Raw genomic sequence first — 24,455 nt, 5'->3', positions numbered from 1 at the left:
TGCTTCTAAAATACAAAAGTGTAATCTACTTTAACATTGTAACCTCCCTTTTGCTGTTTAGAATATTTTGTGTCTTAATTTGAAAATATTCCTAACAAGTTGATATTATTGTTTTCCAGAATTTTTGAAATTTGAGATATTGTTTCTGGTATTATTTGAAGTTCAATGAATTTGGCATTTAAACTTTACTAATAGTACTTTTTCATTATTCAGTTTTATTCATTTAATTTATTAAACACATATAATGTATCAGGAACCACTTAGGAATTATGAGAATAAAATAGACTAAATTCTTGATCTTGTAGATTAAAACTTGTTTTCTAGTTAGTGAGATAGACATTAAACAAATAGCTAAACATATAATACTATGTCAGTTAGTGATAAATCTATAAGGATAAATAAAATGAAGGGAAATATATGTTGGGGCTGAGGAAGTTGGTGATTGAATCAAGATCCAAACGAATTAGGAGTTGGAGTGGAATCAGGGGCAAGAGCCTTCCAGGAGAATGAACTGTAGGTGGAAAGGCCCTGGGATGTGTGATGTGTTCAAGAAACTTATAAAGAGGCAGTTTATATGGGTACAGTGCAATTTGCTTAAACGGCGCTTTTAGTTGACTATAACTTTGAGACAGGCATATGAGTAGAGGTTAATACTGCTTAAGTCTGTTATGAAATCAGCTGTTTTTTGAAAGACCTACATAAAGTCCCCTTCGAGTTCTAGGAGTCTGGAGTCCAGAGAAGAGAGAGGTCCGGTACCAGTAGCTGCTGGTTCCTGAATAGTAATGTTCTCCAACTTTTCTGTATCCTTTTCCTACCCAATGTTCCTCAGTAATTGTTCAGTACAAAAAATATTACAAGATTTTCCTTCTAAATTTACCAAAACTTGACTCTTTTCCTGCTTAGTCATTAAAGAACATTTTCCTTACTTAGTCACTAAAGAGCATTTTTGAGTCATATGCCTATTACCACTAGAAATCTCTGTTATAATACAGACTTCTTACTTATGAATGGATTGTTGTAAAAATCCATTTGCGGCTTAGCTATTTTAGAACTCAAAATATATTTTACAATGGAGAGATGACACGTGGTGACTAGGTTCTCCTTAAACCCAAAAAAGCCATTTAACACGTATAAGTATACTTGAGGTACAGTCTCTCTTAATAGTACTGTAAAACGTAACCACGATAAATAACACAGTTTCCATGAAAAAAAATACATTAAAAAATGCAACCCAGACACCAGGAACACAGCAGGTTCTGATGTTCCTTTGCTTGCCTCAAATATAGTCAAATTAGATATGTCAGACACTGTCCATATTTCCCACACTGTATATAATTTTATTCTTCCTGACATTTTTCAGGTATGTTAGTAAAGAAGTCAAAATACCTGGCTCCAGGTCTGACCCTTGTAAGCCATGTGATTTTGGTCATAGCGGATAGCCTCTTTGTCTTAGTTTCCTTCTGTGGAAAGTGTGGATAATGATATTTTACCCTACAGTGTTGTGGGAATTTAATGGGTTTATGTATGTGTAAGTACTTCGCAATCTGGGACACACTTCACAGATATTGATATTTATCTGTATTAATTTCAAATGCATAATTTCATCTAATCTTGTTGTGATATATTTCCACCTCCTCTTTGAATCGGTCTTCATTAAGTTATACTTTTGTACGGCAAAAACTCTAAATTTTGGATTTTAAATGGATTGTAAAGCCTTTTGAGTATGTTTTGATTAAAATTATATGTTCATACAAACTGTCTTGAATAAATTTTCAAGTAAGATTTCATAATGGCCGGGCGCGGTGGCTCAAGCCTGTAATCCCAGCACTTTGGGAGGCCGAGACGGGGGGATCACGAGGTCAGGAGATCGAGACTCATCCTGGCTAACACGGAAAACCCCGTCTCTACTAAAAATACAAAATAATTAGCCGGGCCTGGTGGCGGGCGCCTGTGGTCCCAGCTACTCAGGAGGCTGAGGCAGGAGAATGGCGTGAACCCGGGAGGCGGAGCTTGCAGTGAGCTGAGATCCGGCCACTGCACTCCAGCCTGGGCAACAGAGCGAGACTCCGTCTCAAAAAAAAAAAAAAAGATTTCATAATTTTGCAGTGTTTGTTAGACTATCTCAATTGATATAGCTTTCTGAGGGATTTAGAGATGAGGGATGTTATGCCACAATTCGAGATTATTGATATGGGTCCACAAAGAAAATTTTAAAAACTCCGCCCTGAAAGCTAAAACATCCCTAACCAGTCATTCTTTCTTCCAGCCACCTCTAACCCCCTTCTTTCAAATTCCTGCGCTAAAAACTTCTCTTGCTATCTCTGAATGGGATGACTTTGCCTCCTGCCCCTCTGTTTTTCTGTTGTCTTTCCATGGCCACACTGGACATCTCTTGGCCTCTAAAGACCATTTCAGGAGTGGAAAAAGTATTCCTTGTGGAAGATTAACTGTCAGAAGTTTATTAATTTTTCAATAGGAAAGACTAATTTGACTTAGTCAATGTTTATTGAAGTATAACTTTTGTTATACCTTTTATAAACAATATTGACTTTAATTATATTCAGTTTACATATTTTACTTACTTGAAATCAAAACATCCACTGTAAATTAGTTTCTGTTCATTACCATTATTGGTTGTAGAAAATCTGTTTAGTATATTTATTTAAATTTGTTGCCTTAGTGAAGTGTAGTTCATTGGCTATATATATAATAAATAGCCTGAGAATTTGCTTGAAAAATCAGTACCTTGTGAACAGTACCTTGTGAATCTTTTAACATATTTGAGTATGACTTGTGTGTGATCATTGTATATGCTTTAAGAGAATACTTACCTGTAAGAGGGTCTTACCTTGCCTATGTGATTTCTTAAAGCCCCTTATAAAGATGCAGTCAGCTCTGTTAACTGGATAATGTTGAGAGTGTGGTGGGAGAGGAAAAGGTTGTGGATGACTCCAAATTATGTTTAAAATAAAATTACAGCAATTTTTAGACTCTCCAGGGCCAATTAGTCATGGTCACAATAGGGATCTAGATCTAGGGGGGTCTGTAGTTATTTAGCCCCCCTACACACCAATCATTGCTGTCAGATGTTGCCTAATTATAAACTCAGGAGGAGGGAGATAGGACAGTAAGTACCCAGGATTCCCATTTCAATTTCTTCAACCCCATAGTCAAACCTTTATATATTGGCATGTGTTTTACCAGGAAGAAAGGATATTTTAGGAAGAAACTCCCTACAACTTAGGTATTTTAAGAATTTAAAAAGACATGATTTTTACCAATCTGAGAAAACCTTTTATACTTCATATAGTAGTTCCATTCAAATACAGTCCAGTTCTTGAATTAACATTTTGTGTTTCTTCCAGTTGCTGGAACCTGTCTGTCACCAGCTCTTTGAATTCTATCGCAGTGGAGAGGAGCAGTTGCTTCAATTTACGCTGCAATTTCTCCCAGAACTAATTTGGTGCTACCTTGCAGTCTCAGCCAGCAGAAATGTGCATAGCAGTGGATGCATTGAAGCTCTTCTTCTAGGGGTTTACAATTTGGTTTGTATTTAATGGAGTTAACAAAATCTTTTTTGAGAAAATCAAATATATAACCTGTGCAACTGCTTATCATTTTAATGAAGCTAGTGTTTGTTTTTTCATATGTCAAATGACTCATAGCCCATTCTTCCAAATATAACTTTCTGGGGGTTGGGAGACATACAAGCATATAGGTAATTATGTAACTATACCTTTATGGATTAATTGAAGGTTGAAAATCGGACCATTTCATTTCTTTTATAGCGATATCTGAAAATATCAGTGTTGCATTTTAAATTTTGTAAACTTAAAGTTCATTGCCTATAAATGATCTGTTTCTGACCTTCACAGAAGGTTTGGGAGAAAAGATTTACTCTAATATTCACCAATTATAGTTCTATAAAATCTAGACTGTCTCCAGAGTGTACAACATTGTTTTAACATATAGCTTGCCTTACTAATAGAGTTTGTATATTAATTAGTATGGTATTCTAGATACTTAAGTTTTGTACCTTTCAAAATGGAAAAGAAATGTGAGGTCATTTTCTTCACATATTTCATATTTAAATGATCACTTAACAAATATAACTTGTTACATGAGGAAGATCAAGGATTATTAAGACACTATATCTGTATCTCAGCCATCCTGAAAATTATGTTACATATATTTTTTAAGTGGAAGGATGTACAGTTTAACTGCCGGTGTTGATGAATAATAATGGATTATCATGGTTTAAGATTTTAAGTTAAAATTCCTTTCTATTCAGGTCTTTTTAAAAAAATGTTTTAGACTATTTAAATTTAGTCTGTAAATTTATGTGTAAGAAAGTATGTATTTTAATATATTTTCTTTCACTTCTATAGGAAATAGTTGACAAACAGGGACATAGCAAAGTATTGAGTTTTACAATTCCATCTTTATCCAAACCATCTGTATATCATGAAGTAAGTGACATTTTATCATAACAAGTTTATTGACCCTAAGCTTTGACATTGCCACAAGTTATAATCTAGTTATTTAGGAAAAAAAATTGATCAATTTATTAGTACCTGCAAAAGTATAAATACCCGCAAAGTATTTACTATTTCCAAATTGAGATGAGAAATCAAAATAATTGAACATCAAACTAAAATCTGCTAATAAGAGATCTATTGAAAGTATTCTTTTTGAAATATTTTTCACTCCTCCTGATGGATGGCTACTTGTGTGTGTTGGTGGGGGTAGTGGGGGCAATTGTGTATTTCCATGGTAGAATTTTTGAAATTAAACTAATTTTTATTTCTCATTTGTGGTTTGTTTTAAAATTAGTTATTAAATCTTTGAGCAAAAAAATTGGTAGGCATCCTAAATGTGTTTAAGATATATGATGTTCTTCATGGTAGCTATTTTAGTGGTACATATATATTCTAAGTATCACCTTTTCAGTAGAATAGCTTTTTTTTTTTCTTTATTCAAATGTCTTTTCTCTAGCCTTCCAGCATTGGGTCCATGGCTCTGACCGAGAGTGCACTATCCCAGCATGGTTTGTCAAAAGTGGTATACAGTGGACCTCATCCTCAAAGGGAGATGCTGACAGCACAGAATAGGTATACTGTGGGGATAAAAATTCTTATCTTACTCCACTAATTTTTTAAGAATATTATTTCAGTAGATTTATAAATAATGTTTAATGAGTTGTGTGTGACAATTTATTTGAATATTGAGTCATTTTATACAAGAGAAAAATAGATCTAGATTTGTCAGTGTGCCTTGCTTCAGGTGTCAGCTGGAACATTGAATTTTAAAGACAGGTTTCATATGGCTGTTACTTGGAAAGTCTTTTTTTCCTTGTAGTTTTTCATTATTGGTGTGCTTATACTGTGCAGGTCTGTTCTGTAACATTATATCTCTCCCCAAGGAGTGCCCTCTCCCCTATTATAGTTGACTTCTTAGAATTCTAAAGATTTGGTAATATTCTTTTTGTTTCTCTTTAGGTTTGAAGTGTTGACATTCCTTTTGTTGTGTTACAATGCTGCCTTAACCTATATGCCCAGTGTTTCTCTTCAGTCACTGTGTCAAATTTGTTCAAGGTAAAGTAAAATTCAAGTGTTTCTAATATTGAAATATATGAATCTATGATTGCTAGTCTGGTACATACCTAAGTTATTTTTGTTTTGTGTAATCATTTGTTTAAAACATTAAATAAGTTAATGTAAAGCTCAGCCTACCCAACACATGGAAAGTTCCCTATAATTGATAGTCACAAAAAAACATGTGCAAAGCTCATGTCTGTAATTTCAGCACTTTGATAAGCTGAGGTGGGAGTATCGCATGAGCCCAGGAGTTCAAGACCAGCCTGGGCAACATAGCAAGACCCCTGTCTCTATAAAAAAATTAAAAAAAAAAGATCAGCTGGGCATGGTGGTGCACGCCTGTAGTCCCAGCTACCTGGGAGGCTGAGGTGGGACAGTCACTTGAGCCCAGGAGGTTGAGAATACAGTGAGCTGTGATTGCACCACTGCACTTCAGTCTGGGTGACAGAGCAAGACCCTGTCTCAAAAACAACACAAAAACAACAAAAACAAGAACATGATGAAGAATGTAAAGATGAATAACATTTAAATTGAATATTTAATCAGAAAAGGATTATAGTATATAGCTAAATGATAGAGCTGTTATGATCTTTCAAGTTTTGGCATGTGGTTGGCTTCTTTTTGTTTGTATTTATATATTTTTACTGTGCTCTGATTTGGAACTAAGAAATAAGTAAGAGATACTGGTTCTTAAACTTTTCTTGTTAAAAATAAATTGAGTCAAGGAGTTATAAACTAAATTATATCCTTGAGTGTAGTATATTCACATTTAAAAAATCCTGATTTAAAACAGTAGTTAATGATACTATATATGGTATTGGTTGAATATGACCAGAATATTAACAATGATTGTCTCTAGTTGGTGGAATTGTGGTTTATTTTAATTTTCTCCTTTGTGATTTTTTTTGTGATTTTCTAAATTTTTGGCAATGTCAATGTTCCTTTTTGAGTTAATAGTTGCAGCACACCAACATGGCACATGTATACATATGTAACAAACCTGCACATTGTGCCCATGTACCCTAGAACTTAAAGTATAATAAAAAAGAAAAAAGAAAAAAAAGCAGAAACAAAAATGACAGATTATTGCCCTCGATAATTCAAGTAAATAAGAGATATTATAGAACTAAGGAACTTGTGGAATAATTTCTATTTGAGGAATTTATTTAGAAAATGCAACTTATGGGCCGGGTGCGGTGGCTCACGCCTGTAATCCCAGCACTTTGGGAGGCCGAGGCGGGCGGATCACGAGGTCAGGAGATTGAGACCATCCTGGCTAACACCGTGAAACCCCGTCTCTACTAAAAATACAAAAAATTAGCCGGGCGTGGCGGCGGGCCTCCGTAGTCCCAGCTCCTTGGGAGGCTGAGGCAGGAGAATGGCGTGAACCCGGGAGGCGTAGCTTGCAGGGAGCCGAGATCCTGCCGCTGCACTCCAGCCTGGGCGACTGAAGGAGACTCCGTCTCAAAAAAAAAAAAAAAAAAGAAAGAAGAAAATGCAACTTATCCTAAGTGTATTAGTCCATGTTCATACTGCTATGAAGAAATACCTGAGACTGGGTAATTTATAAGGGAAAAGATGTTTAATGGACTCACAGTTCTACATGCTGGGGAGCCTCACAATCATGGTGGAAAGTAAAGGAGGAACAAAGGCACGTCTTACATGGCAGCAGGCAAGAGAGCATATGCAGGAGAACTCCCCTTTATAAAGCCATCAGATCTCATGAGACTTATTCACTATCACGAGAACAGCATGGGAAAACCTGTCCCCATGATTCAATTACCCCCGCACTGGGTCCCTCCCGTGACATGTGGAGATTATGGGAGCTACAATTTAAGATGAGATTTGAGTGGGGACACAGCCAAACCATATCACAGAGGGAGGGATCATTGAGCAATACTTAGAAATGAAATGAAAACAAAATAAATAAAAAATCAGAACTTGATACTGAATAGGATAGAAAGCCATGCAGAATCAGCAGAGGAAGAGAATTCACAAGACAAAGGGCTTAGTAGAGAAGATAGAGAAGTGAAGTCTTTCAGATGTTTTCCAAATTAGAGCATAATTACGTTTCCTAACCTTAAAAGATGGTACCAATGGTTCATCTCTCCCACTTACCAAGTCGTTCTAAGATGTTTTTTGCTTTAAATTGTTTAAAGGCAGAAATGTCCAGACTTTTGAATTTCACAGATCTGTAAAATCTCAAAAAAGGTGGAACAGCTGGGTTATTTACATACGTGTTACCAACTTTTTATTTTGCCAAGTCATTATATTATAAATATCTACCATCAACATTATTTAACAAAAGGGAGACTATTTTAATATCAAAAAGGTGGGGGGGGGGTGGAAGGGAAGGAAAATAATTTATAAATTAAATTGGGATAAGTTTAGCTTTCCTGGCTTTTCATTTCACTATGGCCTAGTGAAAACTCTTGTTATCGACTAAAATGGGTATAAAGACCAACATTCAGAAATACTGGTTTAAGGAGTAACAATGCAGCAATTTTCACCTCTAGAACTTAGAACACACTGTGAAGTCCAGATCCTACTCTGAAGCAGTATATTAGGTGCTAGGATCCAGGAATGCCTATATATGTATATATTTATATTTTTATGTATTATGTGTAAATGTATTTTTTGAAGCTCCATAGATGTTCTAATACAATGCCCAACCACTCTTGATGTTTCCCTGAAACTACTGATGGAAAAGTTAGAAAAGAACTTGTGTCACTGATTTTTGTCCTAACTCTAATGTAGCACATTCTAATATAATTACGTTTACATTATAAGGAGAAAATTGCTAATATACCAATTTTACCTGACCAGGGAACTGAATAATTCTTCAACAGAGAATGCAAGTAAAAACTGGCTTTAAAAACAAAGAGAAACAGATTATTTTAAAACTCGCTGTAGGATTTTGGCCAAGGAAGTTTTGGTAGAAATAGATCAATCTGTGCCACAAGAGAAATTAATTTCATATAAATGTCCACCAGATTTAAAAAAAAAAAAAAAACAAGGGTGGGGGAAAGATCTAAGTAATTTAAAAGACTTAAGCTATCTAAATAATGCTAACTCTTAACTACAATGCCTTACATTTGAGGAACTCTATCAAATTTATCATTTCTATCATTTTTAGTTATTTATGTTTTTAAATTTTCATTTTAGATTCCCTATTAACTGTATTCTCAATGATAAAATCCAGTTATTTATTTCTCATACCTACTGGCTTTCTTAATCGTTTATCAGATATTCTAATTAGGAGGTTTTGTACATTTTTAAGATGAGTAGAAAAGAATTAGAAAACACTTTTGTTAATCAGGTTAAGCCTAGTTCATATCTATGGAAAGAAAATTGGTTACAGAACTGTGGTGTAAGTAAGTTAGAAAACGGTTATAGCAGTTAAAGTATAAGAGCTTCTTAATGATCTTAGCACCTATGCTGGTTTTCCTGAAGATAAAAGTGATCCCACTGTTATATGGGCCATCTAATCCTGTTTACCCTGTGATAGTTGTTTTAGATTGCTGCTGAATTTGGTTGATGATTATACCAAAATGATTGGGTCATCTAGGAGGAAGGATACATAAATACAACCAGAAAAAATTCATGGGGTATATGAACTAGATTCAGTGACAAATGTGTTTCATTCTTTTTTTATCTTCTGATTGTAATTAGTTATGAAAATAATTAAAACAATCTTGAACACTTCCCACCCTCCACCTATGCTAACATAAATTCATTCTACTGAGCAAAAATCTGTTTAGTTACTATAAGCTTTGCCTTCCTGATTCAGATTGATTGATGGCCAGCTTGATAGCCTCTTTTCCTCCTACGTATTGTGTGTGAACAACTTGAAGAAGAGATCCAACAGCAAGCAAGAGCTAAACTGAATAAGCTATAGTCAAGAAGCTTTTGTTCTCTGCTGGTACTAAACATATATGGCTCTATGAAAAGAAATATACTTACCAATGCTACGAATAAGTTTTGATAGTATATATCAGAGTCCTCTAAGTTTGAGGAAATGATTTCTTCCTTTTGGATATTTAATACAAGGCTGTTTAACAAATGGCTTATCTTCTTTTTTGATGTGGAATATAAATATTAAGAATGAAACTATGCTCAGCTACTAAGTTGAATTCTCTCCCATTGTCTAAGGGACAGCTCTGATTTTGTTTAGCTAGTGAGTCATCTAACTGACGAACCTGGATATGGATAGCTGTGAGTTCCTGATCAGTGTATTTGTTTCTGTGTACCTGTAATGAATCCCTGCCTCTCTCCTGACTTCTAGGTCAATTTTTCTGACCACCTGAATAGATTGTTTTCTGTCAATTAAGGGCACCTTTGTTACGAGTAAGCCATTTTGCTCCTGACTAATAAAATTTATATAAATATAAAGCACTTAATGCAGCATCAGCCACTTTGTTATCATCTAGTAAATGACAGCTGGCATATTATTGTACTCCATCAGTGAGCACACACATTCACTATGGATGCATATAAGGCATTGCTTTTTTTTTTTTCTCACCTGTTTGCTATGACTGTATCAACAATTCTAGAGCATATCTGATATTAGGTCATTTCTAGTTGAAAGAACCTATGGCAAATTTTTCAATTGCTTGTTATTTTGTTTGGAAACTAGTTTTTACCAGTATCTAAATTTTGCCCATCCTTCACAACCCAACTAAAATAATCTTTCCTCCAACCATGTGAGCATGATTTTTGTGTGTGATCTTCACTTGAGAAACATGACAGGAGATGCAGACTTTATTAAGCTCTTAATTTCAAAGAGCAGAACAAGCAGGACAGAAAAGTGCTCATTACTAATCAGGCAATTCTTCCACTTTCTCTTTTCTCCTTTCCCCTTTTTCTATTCTCCTGGACTTTTCCTCTCCACTTCTCTCTGCCCCTCTTTTTTTGAGATGGGGTCTTGCTCTGTTGCCCAGGCTGGAGTGCAGCGGCACAATCTCTGCTCACTGTAACCTCCACCTCCCAGGCTCAAGCAATTCTTGTGCCTCAGCGTCCTGAGTAGCTGGGACTACAGGCAAATGCCACCATGCCCAGCTAATTGTTTGTATTTTTAGTAGAGACGAGGTTTCGCCATGTTGCCCAGGCGGGTCTCAAACTCCTGAGCTCAGGCAATACGCGGGCCTCAGACTCCCAAAATGTTTACAGGCATGAACCACCACACCCGGCCTGTTTCGCCTTTTCAGCCAAGTTTCTACTCACTAGCCTGATGATCTGAAGATCCATCTGATAATAATGTTATGTTATATATAATATTATAATTATTTATTTATAATATATTTATATATTATATATAAATATGTATATCTGATAATAATAACCTTTCTTTTCTACTTTCGGTTCTGGTCTATCATGAATAAATAAACTCACTGGAATGGGTCTTCCTAATCATTGTATGGTTTGTAACTGAGGCTATGTTAACAATCTCAAAAGTTTTTTTTAATTCTAAGAATGAAACACATATCTCTCACCAGAGAATGAGAATCACAGCAAGAGTTTTTCTCACTTACAAATTGATGCCAAGAACTTCTCCAAGAAATATATTGACCAAATACACCTTCCAGAAGGGATTTTATTTTCACATGCCTTGTGAATTTGGCAGAGTAAACTTAATACAGACATGGCTGTTATGGTACTCAGCTGCTCTTTTGTAAGGACATATCCTTATGTTTGGATTTGTGAAGGGAAATCAAAGAACTTCAGGACATAGCCCTGATGAACAGAGGAACCAGGAATTCATGTGGCATATAGCTTTATTGCTTTGTTTTGTTTGGCATTTAAGTTCACTAAAGGGTATATGGGCAAACAATATCCTTGAAGATAGGGATCAGAAAAAAACTTAATTCAGAGAATTCTTAAGTACCAAAATAAAGGAGTAGAGAAAAGAGATGCCATTACCAGTTAATGATGCAGAGGGATAGGACCAGACTATTTTGGGTCTCAGCTCAAATGGTACTTCGTTGGAGAGGCTTTCCATGACCATCATTCCCAAAGTAGAACTTTCCTGCCCTAGTTTATTTCCTTGTAGCACTCATAACACTATAATTACCTTGTTTGTTCTTTTGATACAGCCTGTCAACTGCTAGAAACTTCATAAGGTCAGGAACTTTGTTTTGTTCACTGCTGTATCACAAGAGCTTAGAAGTGCCTGGCATATGATAGAACCTCAATAACTGTTGAATGAATGAATGATAGATGAGCTCTTCAGCTCAGATTTATAATTTGATAAGTAGAGTTAGGATTAAAGGAAATAATTGGGTTTTTACTTTTAAAAAATCTTTCATTGGTAAATAAAATCACCAGTTTTAGTTTTCTTAGTTATAAAACATTAACCATTTGCATTTCTGAATAAATGTTTAATTTCAGCCTCGAATAAATGACCACTTATTTCTTCACAAGTAGCTAGTATAGAAAATGAGAGAACCTGGAATTTTATTTCCTTTGTATATCTTTCACGTGTAGTGTTGGTATTTGAGAGAACTGTCTCTGTAATTCTTACATAAAGTAAATTTAAAAGATGAGTGACCATCCTAGAGCCATGCAAATATTTTTTTAAAGTTGTATAGTAACAACAATAATTTATCTATGTTCTGAACCCTATACTATTTCCTTCCTGATTCCTAAACCTGTATATTCAATCCAGGAACTATCTCTGTCAACATGTCCCATAGATACCTTGTAAATTTTAGGACTCTTCCTGTGGCAGCCAACTGATATCTACATCAAACTAAATTATACCAAAGGGGCTGGATGTAGTGACTCACCCCCTGTAATCCTAGAACTTTGGGAGGCCAAGGAGGGTGGATCACTTGAGGTCAGGAGTTTGAGACCAGCCTGGCCAACATGGCAAAACTCCGCCTCTACTAAAAATACAAAAATTAGCCAGATGTAGTGGTGGGCGCCTGTAATCCCTTCTACATGGAGGCTGAGGCAGGAGAAGCGCTTGAACCTGGGATGTGGAGGTGGCAGTGAGCTGAGGTCATTGTGCCACTGCCCTCCAGCCTGGACAACAGAGTGAGACTCCATCTCAAAACAAAACAAAACAAAACAAAAAAACAGCTATTTGAACCTAGGAAGAGCAGTCATGGAATTGGCCTCAGGATGGCCAGATGGTGGCTCACGCAACCTCCACCTCCCGGGTTCAAGCGATTCTCCTGCCTCAGCCTCCTGAGTAGCTGGGATTACAGGTGTATGCCACCATGCTGGGTCAATTTTTGTATTTTTAGTAGAAATGGGGTTTCGACATGTTGGCCAGGATGGTCTTGAACACCTGACCTTGTGATCCATCCGCCTTGGCCTCCCAAAAGTGCTAAGATTATAGGCGTGAGCCACTGTGCCAGGCCCTTACATTGTCTACTTTTAGTGACCTCAGTAGAAAGAGCTTCTCCCAGTTTCAGTATTAAAAACATCCAGCAAAGGGTGTGCCAGCCTGAGACTTCTACATACCCCTTTGGGGCCATGTTGAGTAATATAATTGTTAAGAGTACTCTATCAGGTTAAATATTGCTTTGGTTGTATTAACACAGACAAACAATGATAACTTAAATAAAGTAGATATTTATTTCTCTCTCACATAAAAGTCCAAGCTGGTAGGTGGTCTAAAAGGTAGATTGCTTGCATGTTTCCAGTGTGTTCAAGTTCCTTCTGTCTTGGGATTCTGCCATTCCCTATGATATTTCTCTTGTTGGTATGGTCTCAGATCACCACTATTACATCTGCTTTCTATCCTGCAAGCAGGGAGAAAGGGAGTCAAAGGCATGTAGCTGCTTTTTAGGGGTATGACATAGAAGATTTTTAAGGGGTGTGACCTAGAAGTTTCACCACTTTGGTTAATATACCATTGTCTAGAACTTAGTCACATGATCACATCTAAATGCAAGGAAAACTAGAAAATGTAGTCTCTAGTGGAGCAGCTGCCATTCCTAGCTAAAATTGCTGGGGGAAAGGAAGGGAGTGTGACTTATATGTATGTATTATTAAAAATAGATATGGAGGTAGCGACCTCTGTAATAGATAGTTTCATTAGCAGCCTCACCATAATCATGTGATTATTCTTGATTATATAGGGAAAGACTAGTTCCTAAAGGGAAGAGGGATGGCAGTGCTTTTAATAGAAGATAGGGATGGTGGCATGGCAGATAGGGATGGTGGCATGGCAGGCAAAATTGATACTATGTCACGCTACCTAAAAACCAACATATCTGAAACAGTATATTCCCGTATTCCTATTTGTTCTAACTCAGTTAATGATACCATCATGTGGCCAGCTATTCAAACTAAATGTGGAAATAATTATCTACTCTTCTTATTTCTTTGGTCTTACCTTCTTTATACTTCCTAGATATGACTGCAAACCTACCCTTCCTCCTTCTACCCACCATTTTGTCTTGTCTTCAGTCCTCCTTCATCTTACTACTGGGATCCTCATCCCACCCACATCCAGTTTCAGTGAACTCTTCCAATATAGCCAGAGTGATGTTATCAGAAGACCAATCTGATTTTGGTACTCCTTTGCTTAAAACAAAACAAAACAAAACAAAAAAATCTTTAGTTGCTTACCAGTGTCTACGTGGTAAAACCTAGCAGGTTATAAGATACTTATGATCTGGCTACATGATGTGATGAGCTTCTCTAGTATTTCCTAGTGTCCTAGCCCTCCATCCTGCTAAAATGTCCACAGTCTCCTCAATGTCATGCTGTTTCATCCCACCTCTGCCTTTGAACTTTCCTATGTTTTCCACTTGGAAAAATATCACTTTTTCTTCAAGACTCAATTCAAAGGAATCTCTTTTCTGAGAAGTCCTCTCTGACTCTCCACTTCTTCCACCTGAGTTTACCATTCTCTCCTTTACCAGCTCTTGAACATGTTCATTGAAAATATTTGCTTACTACATAGTCTCCATGATTAGATTGTGAGTCCCTGTGGGAGCTACATCCATCATCTATATCTCTAGGGTCTGACACAATATCAGTCTTTAATTAATATTTACAGAATGAATAAATGAGTTAATTAAAAATTTCTTTCAGCCATTGGTTCTCTATTATTTACAACCATACAACCATCCCTAGCATAAAAATGTAAGGCGTAAGAAAGTAAAATTTTTTGTTTGCTTCTTTAGTTAATAAGAGTAAGAGGAGTCTCTATTCTAGTTTGGGCATACATTTTTGTAAATTCAAACAAAACTTGAGTTTGTTTTATTTCACATGCAGCTAATTTTTCTATTTCCCTGCTTACTTTTTACTCTTGGTTCTAAAAAGTTCTGGGATCCTCTGATATTAAATGCATTTATGTGGATCTTTTAAAGTTGTCTGAATTAATAACATTCTTGGGGAATATTTTTGAAATGGTCTGTGGCATACTCGGACATTTTAAAGTGAAGGCTTAGATTCATTGAGTAGAGAAAATAACTTTAGTTAGTTACTCTAACTCTAGTTAGAGTAGAGAAAAGTTCTAGGTAGTGAGTGCAGGGGAAGAGTAAGTAAATAATTACAATCTATTGGCTAGCACTATATTAAGTGAAGCTCATATTATATCAAGCATAGAATATTATGTGAAAGCATTTATTTTCTAGTAAATTTGTTTATGAAAAATAAAAATGTACTGTTTATTTTAGAAACAGTGCATGCTGACCAACATGGTGAAACCCCATCTCTACTAAATACAAAAAAATCAGATGGGTATGGTGGCGCAGGCCTGTAGTCCCAGATACTTGGGAGGCTGAGTCAGGAGAATTGCTTGAACCTGGTAGGCAGAGGTGGCAGTGAACCAAGATCATGTCACTGTACTCCAGCCTGGGCAACAAGAGGGAAACTCCGTCTCAAAAACAAAAACGAAAAACAAACAAACAATAAAACAGTGCATGTTGGTCAGAAAGTTCAAAAAATACATGTAAATATAAAGAAGAAAACAGATCTATAATCCCACAGATCAGAGGTAACTATGACTTTTTAATGTTCTTTTTGCAGTGACACACACTGTACACCTATTTGTTTATTGCAAAATGGGATTATGCTGCATCTGTTGTTTTGGACAGTTTTTTCCCTGTCATTTAAATAGATTTTCAAAACATTATGTTTAATTTCTATAGTATTCTCTGAATGATTTATATAATTGGTCTCCTGTGTTGGACTTTTAGGTTGCTTCCTTTTCATTATAATAAATGCTCCTTAACTTTGGTACTCCTTAAATATTCCTCACTATAATACATATTTCTGGAGCTGAGTGTGATACTTGTAATCTCAGCAACTGGGAGGCTGACATGGGAGGATCATTTGAGATCAGGAGTTCAAGACCAGCCTGACAACATAGCAAGACCCCATCTCAAAAAAAATATTTTTTTAAGCAGCTAGGTGTGGTGACATGCACCTATACTCGGGAGGCTGAGATGGGAGAATTGCTGGAACCCAGGAGTTCAAGGCTGCAGTGAGCCGTGATCATGCCACTACACTCCAGCCTAGGCACACAGCAAGACCTTGACTCTAAAAAACTAATAATAATAATAAATAAATATTTCTTTGCTTTTTATTTTTAGTTTCCATGTCTTTTTTAAATTTTTTAATTTTTTGTACTTTAAGTTCTGGGATACATGTGCTGAACGTGCAGGTTTGTTACATAGGTATACATGTGCCATGATATAAATATTTATTTACATGTCATTTTGTTTATGGTAGTTTCTTGAAAAAAAAAAGGTAAAATCTATTGATCTTTCTTTAGGGTTCTACCTTTGGTGTCATGTTTAGGTAGCATGCAAAGAGTATGTATCTATTTGCCTGTTTTATGTCCATTGTGATTTTTAAACATTAAGAGTTATAATCTATCTGAAGTTTATTATGGTATACTGTATGAGGTTTGAGTCTAATTTATAGATTTTTTTTTTGGATCCTACAGTTTGTGTCAAGAACTTTATCAGGAATTGTGGATCATACCACACATCTATTTATGACAGTGCCAAGTTTCTTTTTTCTTTCTTTCTTTTTTTTTTTTTTGAGGTGGAATCTCACTCTGTCACCCATGCTAGAGTGCAGTGGCTCGATCTTGGCTCATTGCAACCTTCACCTCTCAGGTTCAAGTGATTGTGCTGCCTCAGCCTCCCTAGTAGCTGGTACTACAGGCACATGCTACCACGCCTGGCTAATATTTTGTATTTTTACTAGAGACGGGGTTTTACCATATTGGCCAGGCTGGTCTCAAACTCTTGGCCTAGGTGATCCACCTGCCTTGGCCTCCCAAAGTGTTGAGATTACAGGCGTGAGCCACTGAGCCTGGACCATGCCAAGTTTCATATAATAGGTTTAGCGGTACCCCAAAATCATTGATAATTGATTGACCAAAATTACTGAACTAACCAGTGAGTGAATCTGGTTCACTTACTCTATGTATCTACATACCTCAACTTTATATGTTTTTTCCTGGTATAACTTACTCAGGAATATATTACAGACAAATGTTCTGTTTGGAAAGATTCTTTGTTTCATAAGTATTAGGTTTGTTATGAAAGTGTACCTAGTACATTGTTGGCTTATAAATGTTAAAATAACTTACCTAAATTTTTACCAATTTTACAAATACATTTATTTTGGTTTTTCTAGAATCTGTGTTTGTGGATATCCTCGACAACATGTAAGAAAATACAAAGGTATAAGTAGCAGGATACCAGTTTCTTCAGGATTCATGGTGCAAATGTTAACAGGGATTTATTTTGCCTTGTAAGTATCTCATCATATGCAAAGTAAACCTTTAATTTCTTTGGAAAATTATAGTCTGTTAATCTATTGTCACTATGTTATAATGTCAATAGATAAGTGATTTACATACTTTTTGTGAAAGAATATGAATGAATATCTTAAATAGTTTTATTTAAGGAAGATATTCATTCAAATTCTTTATTTTATGAAATAGTTTTAATACTTTAAAACTATTACCTTAGTTTGAAACATATCTTTTAAAGTTCTGATGAATTTTTAACCAACTAAAACACTTTATCATCTTTCTTAAATTCAAGGATGGAATGAAAATTAGTAACACTTAAATATATTCATAGTCTCTTTCTTCATTTTTTTTTTGCTATAATTTCCAAATAGCTTTTTTTCCTCAAGAAATATCTTTTCCCATTGCCAGAAACTTTAGCTCTTAAAAAACATTTCAGAGCCTCTTTGATTAGAAATAGTTTATTATTAGCTTTCTATTAGTTTCTAGTATTGGTGCTCAGTCTCAGTCTTACCTAATGACTTGGGTACTAGTATTTTTCTTTGAACCCTATCCTTTACTTTATAATTCTCTTATTATACATGTCTCATTTACTTTGCATTATATTTACTTGATACTTTTAATTTTCTCTAGTAGAGTATAAACTTTTTGAAGGCAAAATTTATAAACTTCGTAAAGGCAGAATTTATCGTCTCTGGGCCCAATCTGGCCTGATGCCTGTTTTTGTCAAGTTTTTGCAACACAGTCATGCTTGTTTGTTTATGTATTGTCTATGGCTGCTTTTGTGTTGCAATGGCAGAGTTGAATAGTTGAGACTGTATGGCCGACAGGCCTAAAATACTTGTTGTCTGGCTCATCAAGAAAAATTTTCTGACCCCTGTGTTAGACCATTAATATTGTCCCACAGTTCTTGGATGCTCTGATCTACTTTATCTTTTTTCTTTGTGTTTCAGTTTGAGTAGTTTCTGTTGGATATATCTTCATGTTTACTGATTTTTTTCCTTGACTAGGTCAAGTCTAGAAAGGAGACCACTGAAGGCATTCTTCATCTCTGTTACTGTGTTTTATTTCTAACCATTTCATTAGACTCTTTTTTGTAGTTCCCATCTCTTTGCTGAAATCTTCATTTGTTCATGCATGTTGTCCATCTTTTCCACTAAAGCCTTTAGTATATTAGTCATAGTTAAATAAATTTCCCAAATAACTTCAACATTTCGGTCATCTATGAATTTAGTTCTACTGCTTGCTTTATCTCTTGACAGAGTTGGTCTTGTTTGTTTTGGTTTTTGTGTGCCTTGTAATTTTTGATTGTTCATGATTTTGTTCAGCGGTAGGACAGTAGAGACTGAGGTAAATATTATTTATGACAGGAAATGGGCATGCCTCTTCTAGGCTGCTAGTGGAATTATTATAGGCAGAAGTGAACTAGGATTGGGTTTTGTTGTTATGGTTACCCTCAGGGCACCATCTACTTCAAATTCCTCTAGTGCTACCTGGTACTTAGGTGGAGAGCTGGATTGCTGGAGGGTTTTTGTTAATACTCCTGCTTCCTCCTCAGCTTTCAGCATTCCCTGTATGCCTCCACTGCAGATAGATTTCTCTCCATGTTCTCACCCCTTCCTCCAGCAATAGAGTTCTGTTGCTTGGTTCTGGGTGTGCACTAGCCTGATGGTGGTTGGGGTGGTGGCTTGGAGGGGAGCACGTGGAAATGGGGGAGGTAATGTTCTCTGTTGTCCTAGTCCAGCCTCAGTTTTAGGCTGATCCCATGTCCCTGCATCTCAGGGATGGGAGTTTCTCAGTGGTCCTGCCCCTTCTTCAGTGATGATACCTCTACTTATCTCAGCATAGAATAAGAGGTTTTTTGCTTTTTTTTTTTTCCTTACCCTCAGAGCCAAATTGGTCTTCACTTGTACCCTGGGGGGTGAAAGGGTTTGCTGCTCTTTCCCCAAAGGCTTTAACATTTTTGTTCCACGTGGTAAAGGCATCTGACTGGGTCTTTGTACTTTTCTCATGGAGAGGTTACTCTTTTCCTTCAGGCCTATACCATCAAGGGCAGTTTTCTCTGACCTGTCCTGTTTCTAGTTTTTCTTGTGAGTGCCTAAAGGAGATTTATGGAGAAGAGCCTGTGGTGGATACAAGCTGCCACTCGTATGTGCTTTTGGAGATCCTATACTCTCCTGCTAGCCCATGAGGTACCTTTTAGCAATTTGACTTCTAGGAATTTGTTAAGAAGATTAGCTAAATGTTTCTTACCTGCTTGTATTGTGGCCCATCTCTCCTTAGAGGCACCTATCTCTCCTTGGGGTTCCGGCTACGTGGATGCCCTTGTGACCTCGGCTCTTTGATGGATTCATGAGAATTTATAATTTTATAGATTATCTGGCTTTATCTTGTTTTTATGGTGGGAGTAATATTCTTGCCAGTTTTTAGGCCTCGCTTGCACTCTTGATGTAGTGTATACCTCTTTATTTTGTTGTCAGTTGATCAAGCCACTATATCTCTGTTCATTTTTGTAATTTAGCTGATTTTTAGGAAGGGTTTGGCATATCTTTGAAAATTATGCATACACACACACACACACTCACACACACATGCACACATACTTTTTCCCTCATGTTGCTCTGCTATTTGCAACATGTAGCAAATACACATCTAAGTGACTATCAAAATGCAAAGAAATAACTACTCAGGCCACATTAGTTGTATATTCTCATTAAAAACTGTGGGAGTTACAGAGTAATTTGGCCATAAAGTGTTCTGAACATTATTCTAAGGTATATAATTTATTATTCCCTGATTTGCTTTGAAAGTATAAAATGCTTTGAAATTGCCTTAGCTTTTTTTATTTCTGTTCTATAAATAGTCATGTTCTTTAGAGAAGAAATGTAGATCTATAAAATTTTCTTTGCTATTAATAGGCATTTAGATGCAATTCGAAGGAATTCAAAGATTTAAAATACATTTTTAAGAGGAGTAGAATGTTAAGCAATGTGCTAATATGATCTTTTATTTTCTTCAGTAAAGATAATTTCTCATTGTATTCTGTTCAGTTATAAATAATTATAATTTCTTTGTTTAATTCATCTAATTTTATAGTTATAATGGAGAATGGGATCTCGCTCAAAAAGCACTGGATGATATTATATACAGAGCCCAGCTAGAATTATATCCAGAGCCATTGCTGGTAGGTGCCTGACTTATTTATGTAAATTTTATAATTTAAGATTTCTCAATTTAGAACTATACATTGAGAGAGCCATTCATAGTTCATTAATATGTCATTAATACTCAGTGTATTCATGCTCTTGTTATACATGGAAGTTTTATAACTTAGAAAAGTAACAAATAAATTTTTTAAAAAATTTTCTTTGAGACAGAATTTTGCTCTTGTTGCCCAGGCTGGAGTGCAATGGCATGATCTCGGCTCACCACATCCTCTACCTCCCAGGTTCAAGCAATTTTCCTGCCTCAGCTTCCCAAGTAGCTGGGATTACAGGCACACGCCACCATGCCCAGCTAATTTTTTGTATTTTTAGTTGAGATGGGATTTATTCATGTTGGTCAGGATGATCTTAAACTCCCGACCTCAGGTGATCAGCCTGCCTTGGCCTCCCAAAGTGCTGGCATTACAGGTGTGAGCCACTGCACCCGGCCAAAATAAAAATTTTTATTAGACCGACTTCCTAGACACCTAACAGTCTTTTTAACTTATAAGAATTGTTCTCCTTAACATACTTTAGCTGCATTTATTAATCAACATTAGGCATTTGGAAATCTAATTGAATATTTTGAAATTTTTAACTTTATCATTTACATATTTTTTAAACCATGGATTTCCCCCTGAGCCTCCTATTCTTATCTTAGAGGATTTCTGTATCATCTTTTAAAATGCTTGGGAAGAGCATCTTTGTATAAGCCTGTTTAGCATCATGTTTTATCTAAGGGCAAGATAATACATCTGCTCATGTTGATCTTAAACTATATTTTTTCTTCTTAGGTTGCTAATGCAATAAAGGCTTCATTGCCTCATGGTCCCATGAAATCTAATAAGGAAGGTACAAGGTGTATTCAAGTTGAAATCACACCAACTTCCTCTAGAATATCAAGAAATGCAGTAACCAGCATGTCAATAAGGGGTCATAGGTGGAAAAGACATGGTAAGAAATACGTAACTCTTCAAGTCAAACCATTGTTGATTTCTTTACATTTTTCGCTGTACTTACGGTGCTATAACTTCTAACTTCAGTAAATAGTAGTCTGGAAGAAAGAGCTGTGGAGTTGCCCTTAACTCCTAATTTATTATCTAGGAGCAATAGGCAATAAGAAAAATGGAGCCCCTTATGTTACACATATGAATGAAAATTTATTTAAAAATCGTATTCATTTTTAAATTGTTATTTCAGTAGGAGAATAAGGGAAATGCATTTTAAAATTACTCATACATTTTGGGCTTGTATTCAAAAGTATTTGCAAATATTCCTTAATTAATATTTCTGATTTCTCAATTAACTTTTAAGCAAGTGAATTTACATATTGAAGTAGAACAACTAATAGGGACTTTAAACACTTTGGACTTTCTGGTAAAGAATGCCCTAGTATGGATGCAACACTAGTTATTTGTATTTTCTTGAAGTTAATTTTCTTCCAAGATTCTGTGTGTGTGTGTGTGTGTGTGTGTGTGTGTGTGTGTATATATCCCTTCTTGTCTGCTTCATTTTATTATTTTAAAATTTTACTGGAAGTCAGTTTCATTCATTATGGCTTTTTCAATGCTTTCCCATTTCCCTCCCTTGTCTTTTAATTTATTATTCTTTATTTAATTTCGTATTCTTTTTATAACTTCCCTCCTATCTAGACGTTATTGTAGTGTCAACAACCAGTCTAAGAAGGAAATTATCACCTTCCTCAGAAGGTAACCATGGTGGGAAGCACAAAGCTACTTCTTTACCCTAAGCAAACATCTATATTAGAAGTAAAACAAAATCCATTCTCTGTTTTCTTCTTCCTGTAAACTGAGGTGAAAATAGTAGTTCCTTTTGGTATATTTAGTTCCGGTTGTGTTGTGGTTTCTATAGAGAAAATGGGAAAGGAGGAGAATGGAGCTATTTATGGTAAACTAGAAAGTTGATGATGAGAACAGTTGCCATTGTTTTCACTTAAAGAATCTAGGTGATTGTATGTCAGAAAAGAATAATGATTATCCAGCTTACCTAGTGATCATTTTTGGTGTTTTTAAAGTGTGGCAATTCTTGAAAGTTCCATAGGAAAGCATAAAAGAGGTGGTGATGTCTGCCAATAGCAAGGCACATTATGCCACCATTTAAAACATACAGTCTAAACATACTTGAGCTTCTTCAGTGAAAATTATGCTACTGAATGGGTCTAAATTACAGGTAGAAAGTCATTTAATTAGATATGGTTTACCCTGAGATTGGTTTTTCTGTTTTGGCATTAATATGTGAAAACAGGCATGGAGGCAAGGAAGCAGATCATAGTGGTTACTGTGGCTATAAGTGCTCCTGAGCTACTGCTACAGGAAGCACAAGAATGAATTTTAATTTCTTTTCCACTTTCTTTCTTGCTATTTAGGTAGACATGTTGGGAATTAGGGAGAGAAATGTAGGTCCTGTAGTTAAAAATGTGAAATATTGATGCTCCCTTGTATTTGTGCATGTGCGTGTGTATGAGAGAGAGTATGTGTGCATGTCCAGGCATACACTTAAACAAGAAGGTTTGTACCCTGCAATAAAATGGAAGCCATTTCCCGGAAATGTTTTATAGGAAAAAAATTACAAAACAAGAGAAAAGACTGCTTGAATGTATTGTATCTAGCAGATTCTTACATATCTTCCAGATTCCATTTTGGCTGCCACTTGAGGGATTAGCACTCTGTCTTAGGATTTTACCCTCGTTAAAGTAGTATTCTTATCACCTGTCCCCCTTCACAATTCTAACACTTGGGAAACTCCTGTTTATTATAACAATAAAATCACAGATGAGAATATAGAAGTGAGTGAACTATAAAAAGTAAGTCACATGCATGGAACAGATACAGAATACAACTTAGCCTTGTTCATCACTCTTCTTTAGTGTGAATTTCTTTTATCCAGTGGACTCTAAAATACTCCTAAGCCCTTCTTATTTGCCTCTACAGGTAGGTTGCAGTCTTCTCCCTTTTTAGGGTAGTCTTGGCTTTCCCTTTTAGAGCAGTAAAGTTACCGTGTTCGGCTGAATTTAAAAGGTTTCTATTTTCCATCCTCATGGTCCTGCTTCCTACTTCTAGGCTCTCTAACAGGCACTGGCTTCCTGTGGGGAAAGTAGATACCTTTGCTGTACTTCTTAAATATATAGACAATTCTCAAATTATAAATAGATTATTAAATTTAATTTTGTTTATATATAAATTACAAATTTCTCAAATTACAGATTTTTAAATTTAATTGTATTAATATATAAATTCTATTGTTGATATTTATATATAAATCAAAACAAAATTTGTTTATACATTTCTTTAGAAACAATATTAAAGGGCTTGTAGATCCCAGGGTGAGCCACAGCAGCCTTTTTATTTCATAATGTTTCTGAAACATAGGACTATAGAATGTTTAAGTTCAGTTCATGGCTGTGTGAAAATACATTTAGAGTTTCTATATTTAATGGAACTCTAACTGTGTTTCCCAGTCTACCCACTCCTATCCCTACTATTCTCTCACCACACCAACTCTCACAGTAGGACGAATTTCTTCCCAAACCCTCAGCTGTATCTATCATACACTAGAAACAAAGAATATCCCACCCTAAGCCAGTGGTCATGAGGGTTGGGAAAGGAGAAGGAACAAGAACCATGAACTTTAAGAAATACTCTTTTTTTTTTTCTCTTTCTCCTTGCCTCTTTCTTTGTTTTCCTAGTTTTTGGAAAGCAGAAAGCAATTGGCCCCCCTTTTTTTTTTTTTTTTTTTTTTCTGTTGGAGCTCTTCCCTTTTTCTTTTACTTATTTGTCTTTATTTATTATTGCATTTCTCCTAATTGCTCCTCTTTCTATCTTTTCTGGATAGAAGAGGGAAAGGAGTGAATGAGGTTTTCTCATGGAAAGAGCCAAGTAAAAGTTTGCTTTTTGCTATTTTTTTCTT

The 24,455-nt window shown here is 35.7% G+C and overlaps 1 protein-coding gene across 3 annotated transcripts in view; it reads left to right on the top strand.

Annotated features, from left to right (window-relative positions):
- HYCC1 (hyccin PI4KA lipid kinase complex subunit 1) overlaps positions 1 to 24,455 on the top strand; it is a 111,460-nt gene that overhangs the window by 32,958 nt on the left and 54,047 nt on the right. For all 3 annotated transcript variants that reach the window (XM_024790951.2, XM_011731151.3, XM_011731152.2), the window contains exons 4-10: positions 3,366 to 3,545; positions 4,389 to 4,469; positions 4,996 to 5,111; positions 5,499 to 5,594; positions 17,208 to 17,324; positions 20,422 to 20,509; positions 21,323 to 21,482. In XM_024790951.2, the coding sequence (XP_024646719.1) occupies positions 3,366 to 3,545; positions 4,389 to 4,469; positions 4,996 to 5,111; positions 5,499 to 5,594; positions 17,208 to 17,324; positions 20,422 to 20,509; positions 21,323 to 21,482 (838 nt within the window). The remainder of the gene's footprint in view (positions 1 to 3,365; positions 3,546 to 4,388; positions 4,470 to 4,995; positions 5,112 to 5,498; positions 5,595 to 17,207; positions 17,325 to 20,421; positions 20,510 to 21,322; positions 21,483 to 24,455) is intronic.

This window comes from Macaca nemestrina, chromosome 4 (assembly GCF_043159975.1).
Source record: "Macaca nemestrina isolate mMacNem1 chromosome 4, mMacNem.hap1, whole genome shotgun sequence".
Classification (NCBI taxonomy): Eukaryota; Metazoa; Chordata; class Mammalia; order Primates; family Cercopithecidae; genus Macaca; species Macaca nemestrina.
The sequence above is the reverse complement of the archived record's forward strand: the minus strand, read 5'-3'. Positions and strand labels throughout refer to the sequence as shown.